The sequence below is a fragment of the Phodopus roborovskii genome, unplaced genomic scaffold (assembly GCF_943737965.1).
Source record: "Phodopus roborovskii unplaced genomic scaffold, PHOROB, whole genome shotgun sequence".
In the NCBI taxonomy this organism is placed as follows: Eukaryota; Metazoa; Chordata; class Mammalia; order Rodentia; family Cricetidae; genus Phodopus; species Phodopus roborovskii.
The window spans coordinates 12,566,545-12,580,577 of NW_026126599.1; the positions used below are offsets into that span (position 1 = coordinate 12,566,545).

General features: G+C 38.6%; 1 protein-coding gene across 1 annotated transcript in view; it reads right to left on the reverse strand.

Annotated features, from left to right (window-relative positions):
* Window positions 1–3,070: 3,070 nt before the first annotated feature.
* Window positions 3,071–14,033, reverse strand: part of LOC127237076 (vomeronasal type-2 receptor 116-like) — a 55,294-nt gene continuing 44,331 nt past the window's right edge. Inside the window, exon 6 of the mRNA XM_051205113.1 lies at window positions 3,071–4,017. Within this exon, the coding sequence (XP_051061070.1) occupies window positions 3,071–4,017 (947 nt within the window). The remainder of the gene's footprint in view (window positions 4,018–14,033) is intronic.

Here is a 14,033-nt window from a genome sequence, read left to right on the forward strand (position 1 = left end):
GTGATGTGAATTATAGGCTGGTGATCCTTTGCTCTAGGTCTAAAATCCATATATGAGTGAGTACATACTATTATCCTCTTTTTGTGACTGGGTTACCTCATTCGGAATTGTCTTTTGAGGTTTGTTATGTTGCCTAGTATGTGGTCGATTTTAGAGAAGGTTCCATATGGAGCAGAAAAGAAGGTATATTCTTTTGTGTTTGGATGGAATGTTCTATAGATGTCTGTTAAACCCAATGAAGACATAACTTCTGTTAGTTCTTTTATCTCTTTGTTAAGTTTCTGTCTGGTGGTCCTGTCTAGTGGTAAGAGTGTAGTATTGAAATCTCCCACTATGAGTGTATGAGGTTTTATGTGAGCTTTGAGTTTTAGTAGCTTTTCTTTTATGAATGTGGGTGCCTTTGTATTTGGGGCATAGATGTTCAGAATTGAGACTTTGTACTGAAGGATTTCTCCTGTGATGAATATGAAATGACCTTCTTCATTGGTTGGTTGTAGTTTGAAGTCTAACTTGTTAGATATTAGAATAGCTGCACCTGCTTGCTTCTTGGGTCCATTTGATTGGAAGATCTTTTCCAAACACTTTATGCTGAGGTAATATCTGTCATTGAAACTAAGTTATGTTTCTTATACACAGCAGGATGGATTCTGTCTTCGTATCTATTCTCTTAGCCTGTGTCTTTTATAGGAAAATTAAGACCGGTTATGTTGAGGGAAAATAAGAACCATTGAAAATTCTTGTTTGCTTTAGATTTGTTGTTGGCGGTGGTATTGTGAATATATTTGGCCTGCCTTATCCTTTATGTTCTGGTGAAGTGAGATTATCTATTACCTATGTCTTTGTGAGCATAGTTAATTTCAATGGCTTGGAGTATTCCTTCCAGAACTTTCTGTAGAGCTGGAATTGTAGATACCTATTGTGAAAATCTGTCTTTGCCATTGAATATTTCATATTCTTTGTCTATAGTGATTGAGAGTTTTGCTGCATATAGTACAATAGGCCTGCATCTGTGGACTCATAGTATTTGAAGAACATCTATCCAGGACATTCTGACCTTGAGAGTTTCCATGGAGAAGTCAGGTGTAATTTGGTAGTCCTTTTTCCTTTGCTGCTCTTAATATTCTTTATTCATTCTGTATGTTAGGTGTTTTGATTATTATGTAGTGAGGGGTCTTTTGTCTTTGGTCCAGTCTACCTGGTGTTCAGTATGCTTCTTGTACTTTCGTGGGCATGTCCTTCTTCAGATTGGGAAAGTTTTCTTCAGTGATTTTGTTGAATATGTTTCCTACACTTTTGATCTGGGATTCTTCTTCTTCTATGCCTATTATTCTTTGGTTTGGCTTTTTCACGGTGCCCCACATTTTCGGGTTTTTTTCTTTTTGGTAAGAATTTTTTGGATTTAAGATTTTCTTTGGTCAGTGAATTTATTTCTTCTAGTGTATCTTCAGCGCATTAAATTCTCTCTTCAATCTCTTGTATTCTGTTGGTTATGCTTGCATCTGTAGTTTACCCAGTTTTTTTTCCCAGCATTCCTTCAGCTTATGTCCTGTTCTTCTAAGGTGGATGGGTTGTTGGACTAACACTCTGGCCCAGTGTTCAACCAGAGCAGTGGAGCAGAGGGCCCAGTAGAACACAGGGTGGGGGATGGGCCTTAAATTATTTCTTTAATAATGTTCTCGCTATACAGGTCTTTACTTGTTAGGTTAACTTGTTAGGTTAACGTTACTGCGTGATGTTGTATATTGTTTGTGGATCTTGTAAAGAGTGATCCCCCCCCCCCATTTATCATATGTATATTGTAGGGCTAGTGTTTTGTTTTTTGGGTTTTTTTGTTTTGTTTTGTTTTGTTGTTGTTGTTAATCTTGTAACCTGCTACTTAGCTGACTGTCAATTGTATGAGTTTGTTGGCAGAGTTTTTGGGTCACTTATATTAAGTATCATTTCATCTGCAAATAGTGAAAGTTTGACTTCTTCCTGTCCAATTTGTATCCCCTTGTTCTCCTTTTGTTGTCCTATTGCTCTATCTAGTACTTCAAGTAAAATTTTGAAGAGATGTGGAGAGATTGGCCAACTTTGTCCTTTTTTTTTTTTTTTTTTTTTTTTTTAAAGGAATTGCAGTGAACTTTTCTTTGTTTAGTTTGATGTTGGCTGTTGGTTTGCTATATATTACTTTTTTATGTTTAAGTATATCCCTGTTATCCATGATTTCTCAAACACCTTCATCATGAAGTGGTATTGTTTTTTTCAAAGACCTTTTCAGCATATAGGTAAATGATTGTATGGTTTTTCTTTTTCTTTGTTTCTCTGTGGTTTTGGAAGATGTTCTAGAAGTAGCTCTTGCACTCCAGGCTGGCCTCGAATTGACAGAGATACTCTTGACTCTGAGTCCCAAGGGCTGGGATTAAAGTCTTGTGCCACAATGTCCCTGCTGCTTTTTCTTATTCATTCTGTTTTTATAATGGACTCACTGACAAATTTTCATTTGTTGAACCATCCCTTCGTCCCTGGGATGAAGCCTTGTTGGTCACGGTGCATGATTTCTCTGATTTATTCTTGGATTTGATAAATCCATAATTCTTCTCCATGTTCAGCTAAATATCTTGGTACCTTTAATCAGAGAGGCATTCTCATTTTGCTTCCTCTGTATCTGGCTTGTGACTATGTCTCTGCCTTTCTTTTTCCCGGAATTCTCCTAGTCTAGTTGTCCCACCTATACTTTTTGCATGGCTACTGGCAACTCAGCATTTTATTAAGCCAATATGAGTGATAAATCTTTAGAGTGTACAAAAGCATCATTCCCCAGCAATTTATAAATAATTTATTTCTGTTACTATTAGGTAATTGAATTTTGAATATGTGAATTGCTTACAAATTTATAAGTAGCATAAATATATAAAAGTAAATAAAATGAATTTTTAGCAATAGCTTCTCTTCTGAAATAGATGTGTCTATGTGAGATACAGTGAGGGAATCTTTTATTTTAGTTTAAAGACACTTTTATACATTTCAGAAAAACTTCTTCAGAAGCAAGGAAAAATTTCAAAGTTTTACTTTATTTACTAAATGGATTTTATGAGAAAGACTTAGTTAATTCATCAAAATTATCTGTTTTTCTGGATTGTGTTTTGTTCTTACAATGCTTCCAAGTGTTTTTATCAGGTCTTAGAATTATTATGTAGCACTTTGGGAAAAAAATGCACCCTAGCAACCCTGCACTGGAGGCCAAGATTGAGAAGACCTCCACAACCACCATAGCCTTGTCCTTGGTGCTGTGGTAGACAGGGAGGAAGGTGACCCAGACACTGCAGAACACCAGCATGCTAAATGTCAGCAACTTGGCTTCATTGAATGTGTCAGGCAGATCCCTACCCAGGAAAGCCACAGTGAAGCTCCCTAGGGCCAGGATCCCCAAGTATGCCAGCACACAGTAGAAAGAAATGACTGAGCCCTTGTTGCACAAAATGATGATGTAACTATATGCAGAGTGTGCATCTGCTTCAACATAGGGAGGTGAGGTTCCCATCCAGACTCCCAGGAGAACAAGCTGGATCAGGACACACAAGGGGATGACAGAGTTATAGATGCCAGAGACAAACAGTCTTCTCATTGTTCTCCCTGGTTTTACAACTCTAAAGGCCAGAATTACAGTTATACTTTTAGCCAAAACAGCAGAAAGAGCCAGAGTGAACGCAAGTGCAAATGTGATTGGTTGTAATATACAGGAGGCTGTGCTTGGCTGGCCAATGAAGAGAAAGGAGCACAAGAAGCAGTGGAGGAGGGAGATGAGCAGGATGAAGCTGAGAGTCCTGTTATTGGCCTTAACGATGGGTGAATCTTGATGCTTGAGGAAGATCCCCAAAACTACAGCTGTGCTGACAGAGAAGCATAAAGCTGTACATATGAGAGCCATGCCCAGAGAATCCTCCAATGAAAGGAATGTCACTGACTTGGGAAGGCATTTGTTTCTCTCAGTGTTTGGGTACTCTTGAATTGGGCAAGGGATACACTCTTCCTGATCTGTGGGAGAAAATGAACCAACATTTTATCTTCTACAATTATTTACTCATTCCATATTCAATACACTAAGAGTGCCTTACACTGATGTCTGTATTCAGGCACATTCATCTTTACTATAGTGCCAAGGAAAGTAACAGTTTATATATCCCCCTTCTATTACCTGTCATGTCTATATCAGAATAATCCATTCAATGACAAGATTATAATCGTTTGTGTGGACAAATGAAATTCAAATAGTAATCAACTTCTTCAGGTGAAGTAAAGCTGTCATGTTGTCCTTTTAAGAATTCTAAATTTAGTCCACACCAGCTAGCTCAGACTCCAGCTGCATAGGTGAAGGGAAAACCACTCAGAATTCTAGAGACCCCCTCAACTATAATGAAGAACAAGATAACCATCAGAAGGTCAACTTTCTACTTTGACAGACTCCCAAGTAGATCAGAGGATTGCCACCCACCAGAATTCCAGGCAAGTAATACTGAAAAGAGGACAGAAAGGAACTAAACAACCACACAAGAGAAACTCAGCAATCAAAAACTAGAACTAATCATCCCAACCCCACATGCATAAATTCCAACATGAGAAATGCTATGAACAAAAGCTATAGCAATATGATACCACCAAAGTCCACCTATCCTAACACAAAAATCCCTGAATATTCCAACTCAGTGAAAGCACAAGTAAATTACCTTAAAAGCAAATTTATGGAATGTGAAGTGTGTCCTTAAAGAGGAAATGAATAATTCACTTGAATTAATCAAGGAGAGGCTAATAAAAAATTAGAAGAAATTAACAAATCCCTCAAAAATGTAAAGGAAGGTAAGAATAAAAAAACAAAACAAAAAGAAAGAAACATGCAAGGAATCTAACCAAGGCATGAAAACTCAGGGAGTTTTCAACAGCAACCATTTCCACCTTCATGGAGCTCAGTACCAAAGCCAAGATGCCCATTGTGGGCCTGGGTATCTGGCAGTCTTCCCCAGGAAAAGTCATGAAAGCGGTGAAGGTGGCCATTGATGCTGAATATCAACACATTGACTGCGCATATGCGTATTACAATGAGCATGAAATAGGTGAAGCCATTCAAGAGAAGATCTAAGAGAAGGCTGTGAATAGGGAGGACCTCTTCATTGTCAGCCAGCTGTGGCCCACCTGCTTTGAGAGAAAACTGCCAAAGGAGGCCTTCCAGAAGACCCTCATGGACCTGAAAATAGACTATAGGGACCTCTATCTTATTCACTGGCCACAGGTCTTCAGCCCAGAAAGGAGTTATTCCCCAAAGATGATCTAGGCAACGTCCTCACCAGCAAAATAACGTTCTTGGATGCCTGGAAGGTCATAGAAGAGCTGGTGGAGATAGCTGCAAAGCACAAGAAAACCTCAGCCCAGGTTCTGATTCAGTTCCACATCCAGAGGAATGTGGTGGTGATCCCCAAGTCTGTGACACCTGCATGTATATGTGAGAACTTTCATGTCTTTGACTTCCAGTTGAGTGACCAGGAGATGGCCACTATCCTAGGCTTCAACAGAAACTGGAGGGCCTGCCTGCTGCCTGAGACAGAATATTGAAGCTGAATCACGTGAGGAGGTTTCCCTCTTTGCTGATGCACATGCCACTCATTCCTGGAGTGCCATTTGAGCCAAACCTGCCTGACACCATCTAGGCAATGCTGTACTTAAACCCTCATGCTGATCCAGGGCAGACTCAGAGAAGTGAATGGGCATTTCTTTCACTGATTTGATTTGACTGAATGTTTCTCAAAAATTAGAAACTCTGGAAACATTGAAGGACATAAGGGTAGAATAATAAAAATCACATTAACAAACATAAAAAAAAAAAAGAAACAAGCAAGGAAAATAAAAATAAAAACAATAAAAAACACCCTCCCTGTGAAGAGGTGGGAGTGTAAGGATGAAAAAATTTAGCCTAATTCTCCCTAGACTCTGCCCCCTAGCAGTGAGTAGGCAAAAGGTCACATTCCTAACTGTTTACAACAGGGCAGTTTACCAACAGCACCTGTGAGTGAATGAACACAAGAAATAAGCCTTGTCACACTCCCCAGAAGCCCTAGGGAAAGCAGACTTCCTGGGCTAAGTGTGGGCTTGGATAATTCAAATTGATTGGTCCACACTGGATGCTATAAGATGATTGGTTTATGATGCACGGGTTTTGTTGTAACCCTATAAAAGCTGTCTGAACCCTGTCCCCAGGGTTCCCAGTCCTCTACCCCACATGGAGTATATCTGTGGACCCCAGTGCACTGGAATATAAAAGACCTCATGCTTTTGCATCAAGACCGCTTCTCGTGAGTCATTTTGGGGAGGGGGGGAGCCGCCTTTACTGAGTCGGGGCATGAGGGTCCACGCCTTCCACGGGCTTTTCAGGGGGATGGGATGGGAAGGTGGTCAGGGGGCATGGGAGGGAGGGAAAAAAGGAGGGAGAGGGAACTTGGATCAATATGTAAAATAAGAAAAATAAAAAATAAAAAAATCTGAAATTGGTAGGAACCTTGGAGATTATATGTAAATAGAATTTTTCACTTAAGAGATTGTATTAAAAATAGAGTTCACAAGGTTTTATTGTATTGTGCTAAACTTAAAAAAGAAAAAGAATAATAGAAATTGAAGGCGAAAAGTCTCAGCATAAACATCCAGAAAATAGATTAAAAAAAATAATGGAATAAAATTTCTCTGACTTAAAGAGGACATACCAGTTAAGGTACAAGAGGACTACAGAACACCAAATAGATTAGATCGGAAAAGAAGTCCCTGAGTAATATATGAAGGCAGACCTATAAAAATTAAACCTAACTTCTCATTGAGACAAAGGGCATGGGTCAATGTGTTGAAGACTCTGACAGACTACAGATGCCAGTCCAGACTAATATACCCAGAAACAGTTTGAATCACTATAGTGGAGAAACCAAGATAATCCATGACAAAATCAAATTTAAATAATATCTATCCACAGTTCTAGCCCTACAGAAGATACCAGAAGGAAATCTCTAACCTAACAAAGTTAACTACACCCACAAAAACACAGGGAATAATCTTACACCAGAAAAACCCAAAGAAGTCACACACACACACACACACACACACACACACACACACACACACACACCCCTACTGCTTCTACCACTACTACTATAATAAGAACAATTAATAATCACTGATCATTAATATATCTTTATGTCAATGGATAAAATTTCTTAATCAAAAGACAAAGGGTAACAAATTTGATATGAAAACATCATCCATCCTTATGCTGCACACAAGAAACTCACCTCAGCATCATAGAGATATAACTTCAGAATAAAGGATTAGAAAAAGGTTTTCCAATCAAATGGACACAAGCAAGCTGAAGTAGCTATTCTGATATCTAACAGAATAGACTTTAAACCAAAGTTAATCAAGAGATGAAGAAAGAGCTTTCATACTTATTAAAGAAATATGCACTAGTATGACAATTCAATTCTGAACATCTATGCCTCAAATGCAAAGCACAGACATTTATGAAAGAACCATTACCAAAACTTAAACAACACATCAAATTCTACACATTAATAGTGGGAAACTTCATCACTCCACTCTCAGAAATGGAGAGGTCATCCAGAGAGAAACTAAGCAGAGAAATAATGGAATTAATAGATATTATGGCTTAAATGGACCTAATAGACATCTATAGAGCAGTTTACCCAATCACAAAAGGATATACCATCTTCTCAGCATCTCATGGAAACTTCTCCAAAACTGACCATATACTCAGTTACTTAGAAGGAATCCAGAGATTAAATATATACACATATATGTGTATATATTTCAAAAAAAAAACAGTGTGTCCTATCAGACCATCTTAGGTATAAGTTGGATTGCAACAAAATCAGGGACAAAACAAGACTGTCCACTCTCTCCATATCTATTCAATATAGTACTCGAGGTTCTAGCTAGAGCATCAAAACAGCCAAATACAAATACAAATTAGAAAGAAGTCAATGTATCGCTCTTTAATGATATGAGAGTACATATGAGGGGTCCCAAAAGATCTACTATCCGGGACTCCTACAACTAATACACCATTTCAGAAAAGTGGCTGCATAAAAAAATCAGTTCACAAAATTAGTTGCCTTCTTATATACAATGATAAACAGGCTGTGAAAAAAAAATCAGGGAAACAACACCCTGCACAATAGTCACAAATAATAAAAAAAAATATCTTGGAGTAACTGTAACCAAACAAGAGGAAGATCTGTACTACAGGTACTTCAAGACTTTAATGAATATGAAAAGATATCAGAAGATGGAAAGATCTCCCATGCTCATGGATTGGCAGCGTTGACATAGTAAAATGGCCACCTTACCAAAAACAATCTACAGATTAAGTGAAAATCCTAACAAAATTATGTCACAGGCTTTACAGAATTTGGAACTATACTCAGCTTTGTGTGGAAAATAAAAACAAATTAGCCATAAAGTAAAGGAGAACAATACTACAACCCACAGACACAGAGAAATTGAGGCCTCATCCAACAGACACCAGAGAGGATTTATCCAGCAACTGACAAAATGCAGAGACCAACAGCCAACTATTACACAGAGCTTTGGGAATCCTTAGGAAGAGGGTTAGAAAACATTTAGAGGTTTAAAAAACATTGTAAGAGTGACTGGTGTCAAAGGTACCAAAAGAACCCCCACAGAACCAAGTAACCTGAGATAGTAGGTTCTCACAGAGACAGAACAACTAACCAGGAAGCTTTCAGGAGACTAATCTGGGTTCTCAACACATTTTTTTTTAACTTCAGAACTGTATTGTGCAATGCTCCCAGGAGCTGTATCTGAATCTGATTCTACATTTCAGACCCTTTTCTCCTGCCAGGGTCTCTCAAACAGACTTAATAGAAGAGAAAGGTCTTACTCTCCCAGCAATTACATATGAAATGGGTGGCTGACTTAATGGGATGCCTATTGTATCTGAAGAGAAAAAGTGAAATATGATAGGTTGGGTCTGGGGTGGAAGTTGGGGGAAGAACTGGGAAGAGGGGAGAGAGGGAAATTTTTTATTGAGATGTAAAGATAGGAAAAAAAAAACCAAAGAAACAAAAAGTCATGCAAAAGAATTCTAAAGTTGTTTGTTTTATGCATTCTTTGAGAACATTATTTGTTTGATCCCATCTGTGACTACACTTCTCTACAACACTTTCCTGATTTCCCTACATGTGCATTTTGTCATGTTTTATTTCCTTCAAATAGTTACTAATGTTAGTTCCCCACCCCCAAATCCCTACTTTACCCCTCTACTTCAATCCTCCTCACTATTTGATCCATCTATGTCTCTCTGTAAAAAAGTATTAGCCATTTCTTGGGATATCATTTCCTCACCACTATTTCCTTACCAGGTACGTATAACCTGGTTGTTTTTGTTGTTGTTGTTGTTTTGTTTTGTTTTGTTTGATTGTGGCGCACATATCAAAAGCTTGATAGCTAATATACCACATTTGTGTTTGTAGGCAAGTGCTCCACTAAGCTACACGACAGCCCTTGTCATTTTGAGACAGTGTCTCACTATGTAGCATGGCCTGGCCTAACTTTGTGATCCTCATGACTCTGCCTTCCAAGTGCTGCTACCACAAATCTTAAACACCTATAACTCCTACAAGTCAACAGTGTACTTTATCGTAACACATTATGAAATGTATCTCTCATAAAATTCATTTTTGCAAAGATCTTATAACCCAGCAGCCCACAACTGATTCCACAATGATAATGTTTTGTCTGGAATGACTTTAACTAAAACAATTCCAGAGTGGCTCCAGCTCAGAGGAATTTTGGCACTCCCAATGCCAACTTCTGGGAGAACAGATACTGAAAGTATAAGAGTTCAAATGGGGGCCATTTAAAGAGGTGAACTACCAATTGCAAAAATTGTATTCAAATGATCATCTGGAGCCTGCCCTACCTGAAACTTGCCCTCCTATGCCCTCACTTTTGGTGAGTCTTTGGCCAGTTCAGGACCAACCACCCCATCCTTTCCTAGGAACATCCTGAATCTTGATCCCCCTGCTCCCTCTGCTTGAGTGGTTCTGCCCTAGCACTCTGGACGTTCTGGAGCCTACCATCACCAAAATCTTGAACCTCCTATGACCTCTACTTGAGCCCTCACAGATTTGTGACTAAGATTGACTTCAGCAGTAAATAGAAGTATACCAGATTCAGAAACTAGACAAATAATTGAAACTCTGACTTTTGAAAATACTAATCCTCAATGCAAAAAGATACTCCTTTAAAGATAAGTTCAGCACCTTTGAAGTAAAGGATCTGAGCAAGAATCAGTATTGAATAGCATAATCATGATTATGCATGGATAGAAATATTGATTTCCATAGCTCTGAAGAACAGTGGAAATGTCAAATAGTTTAATTGTGGCAAACAAGGTCACCTAAAAAGTCCTGTAAAGAGGATATGAACACAAATTGGAAAGGAAAGAGTCAAAGTGTCACTATTTGCAGATGAAATGATAGTTTACATAAGTGTCAGGAAAATCTCTACCAGGGAACTCCTGCATCTGATAATCACCTTCAGCAAAGTGGCAGGATACAAACCTAATTTTAAAAATCATTAGCTCTAGTATATACAGAGAATAAAGGGGATAAGAAACAAATCAGCAAAATATTAACTTTTACATCAATCATAAAACAACATGAAATATCTTTTAGTAATGATTACCAAACAAGTGAAAGACTTATAAAATAAGAAATTTGACTTTTTAAATTTAGTTTATTTATTTATTATGACCAAGGCCATTTAAATGAAAACAAAAATTTATAGACAATATTTGGGAATTTGGGCATTGTTCTTTCCAAACTACTTCCTGCTGGTAAGGGGCGCTGTCATGGGGCTTTGAATTTTTAAAGAAAGAAATTAAGGAAGAAATGAGAGAATGGAAATATCTCCCATGCTCTTGGGAAGGTAAGATCAAAATAGTGAAAAGGTCAATCTTTTCAGAAGTAATCTATAGATTCAATGTAATCCCCACCAAAATTCAAGCACAATTTTTCACAGACCATGAAAAAATAATCCTCAACTTATATGGAAAAACAAAAGACAAAGGAAAGCCCAAACAACCCCATACAATAATGAAACATTGGGGGGGAGGCTTCACCATCCCAGACTTCAGGCTCTATGATAGTGGTATAATCATGAAAACAGGTTGCTATTGGCATAAAAGTTGACAGGTAGACTAATGGAATCAAATTGAGAACCCAGGTATTTAACCCCACCTACAAACAAATGATTTTTGACAAATAAGCTAAATTTACACAATGGAAAAAAGAAGCATCTCCAACAAATGGTGCTGGCATAACTGGATGCTGGTGTGTAGATGATTGCGGATAGATCCATATATATTGCCATGCACAAAACGTAAGTCCAAATGGGTTAAAGACCTCAACATAACCTCAGCCACACTGAATCTTTCAGTTGAGAAAATGGGAGGTACCCTTGAATGAACTGGTACAGGAGACCATTTCCTGATCATGACACCAGATATACAGGCACTGGGATCAACAATTAATGAAAGAGACCTACTAAAATTGAGAATCTTCTTAAGGCAAAGGACACAGTCAATAAGACAAAACAGAAGCCCATGGAATGGGAAAAGATATTAAACAACCCCACATCTGACAGAGGGCTGATTTCCAAAATATACAAAGAACTCAAGAAGCTAGTTAAAAACACCAAATATTCCAATAAAATAGTGGAATACAGAACTGAATAAAGAATTCTCAATGGAGAAATCTAAAATGGCTGAAAGACACATAAGAAAGTGCTCATCACCCTTATCCATTAGGGAAATTCAAAACAAAACAACTCTGAGATACCATCATACTCATGTCAGAATGACTAAAATTAAGTACACCAGACAGTTTATGTTGGAGAGGATGTGGAGAAAGGGGAACACTCCTCCACTGCTGGAGGGAGTGCAAACTTGTAAAGCCACTTTGAAAATCAGTATGGCAGTTTCTCAGGAAAATGGGAATTAAGCTAACTGAAGATACATTAATTCCACTTAGGCATATACACAAAAGATTCACATTCAAATAACAGAAACATCTGTTCAATTATGTTCATAGTAGCACTATTTGTAATTGCCAGAACCTGGAAGCAACCTAGATGCCCCTCAACTGAAGAATGGATAGAGAAAATGTGGTACATTAACACACGGGATTATTACTCATTGGAAAAACACAATGGAATCCTGAAATCTGCAGGGAATTGGTGGAATAGAAGAAACCATGCTTAGTGAGGCAATCCAGTCGCAAAGAGACAAAAACAGCATGTACTCACTGATATATGTATTTTAGACATAGAGCAAAGGATTGCCAGCCTATAATTCAGCCCGCCAGAAAAGCTAGGAAACAAGTAGGATCCTATGAGAGACATACATGGTCCCCTGGAGAATGGGAAATAGAGAAGAGACTCTGAGCAAATTGGAAGCATGTATGGAGGAGAGAGTGAGATAGGAGAAAGAGGAGGCAGAAGAAGAGGGGAGACGATGACGTGAGGGAGCAGAAAGACTGAGTCAGGAGAAGAATAGACAAGATTAAGAGAAGAGATACCATAGTAGAGGGAGTCATTATAGATTTAAGGAGAAATCTGGCACTAGGGAAATACCCAGAGATCTACAAGGATGAACTCAACTAACAATGTAATCTATAGTCGAGAGTCTATCTTAAATGGCTTTCCACAATAATGAGATTGATGACTACCATATATGGGATCATAGACCCCCCCCATCCACTAGCTAATGGAAGCAGAAGCAAACAACCCCACCTAAAAACTAGCTAATCTCTTGGATCCAGTTACAGAGAAGGAGGAGTAATAAGCAAAGAGGTTCAAGACCAGGCTGGAGAAACCTACAGAATCAGCTGTCCTAAACAAATGTATCCCGTGGACCACAGACTGATATGGGAAACCAGCATAGGATAAACCCAGACCCCTTGAAATGGCTGTTAGTAAGGAGGACCTCTGGTAACGGATCAGTATTTATCTCTAGCGTATGAATGGATTTTGAGAACCCATCCCACATAGAGGGATGCATTCTCAGCCTAGACACATGGGGGGAGAGCCTATCCCCTTCCCCAAATGATATGACAGAATTAGAGGGCTCCCCATGGTAGGCCTCACCCTCCCTGAAGAGCAGAAAGGAGGTGGTCTGGGGTATTGTGTGTTTGTAGGGGAGGATAGGAGGAGGGTTAGGGAAATGGGATTGACATGGAAAACAAACTTGTTACAAATTTAAATAAAAAGGGAGTCATTTTTGGAGATCAGTATGGAAGTTCTGCAGGAAAATGGGAATCAATCTATCACACAACCCAGCAATCCCACTCTTAGGCATATACCCAAGTGATCCACAATCAAGTAACAAAGACATCTGTTCAACTATGTTCGTAGCAGCATTATTTTGAATAGCAAGAACCTGGGAACCTGGAAGCAACCTAGATGACCCTCAACTGAAGATTGGATAAAGAAGATGTGGCATATCTACATAATGGAATACTACTCTGAGGGAAAAAACAAAACAAAACAAAAAACAAACAAACAAAAAACCTGGGAATCTTGAAATTCCCAGGCAAATGGATGGAACTTGAAGAAACCATCCTGAGTGAAGTAACCCAGTCACCAAAAGAGGAACATGGTATGTACTCATATATAAATGGATTTTAGACCTAGAGCAAAAGATCACCAGCCTATAATTCACACCGCCAGAGAAACTAGGATACAAGGAGGATTCTAAAAGATTCATACAAGGTCCCTAACAGAAGTGGGAAAGGAACAAGATCTCCTGAGCATATTGTGAGAGAAGGGGGGTGGCAGAGGGGCCTAGAAGAAAGAGAAAAGGAGAGGAAAACACATAAGTCTTGGATGATTGCGTCAGGGGATTTACAGACAAGAGAAATAGAGAGAGAGGGAGAGACAGAGCGAGCATAAAAGAGGGAGCTGTTATAGGTTTGAAGACA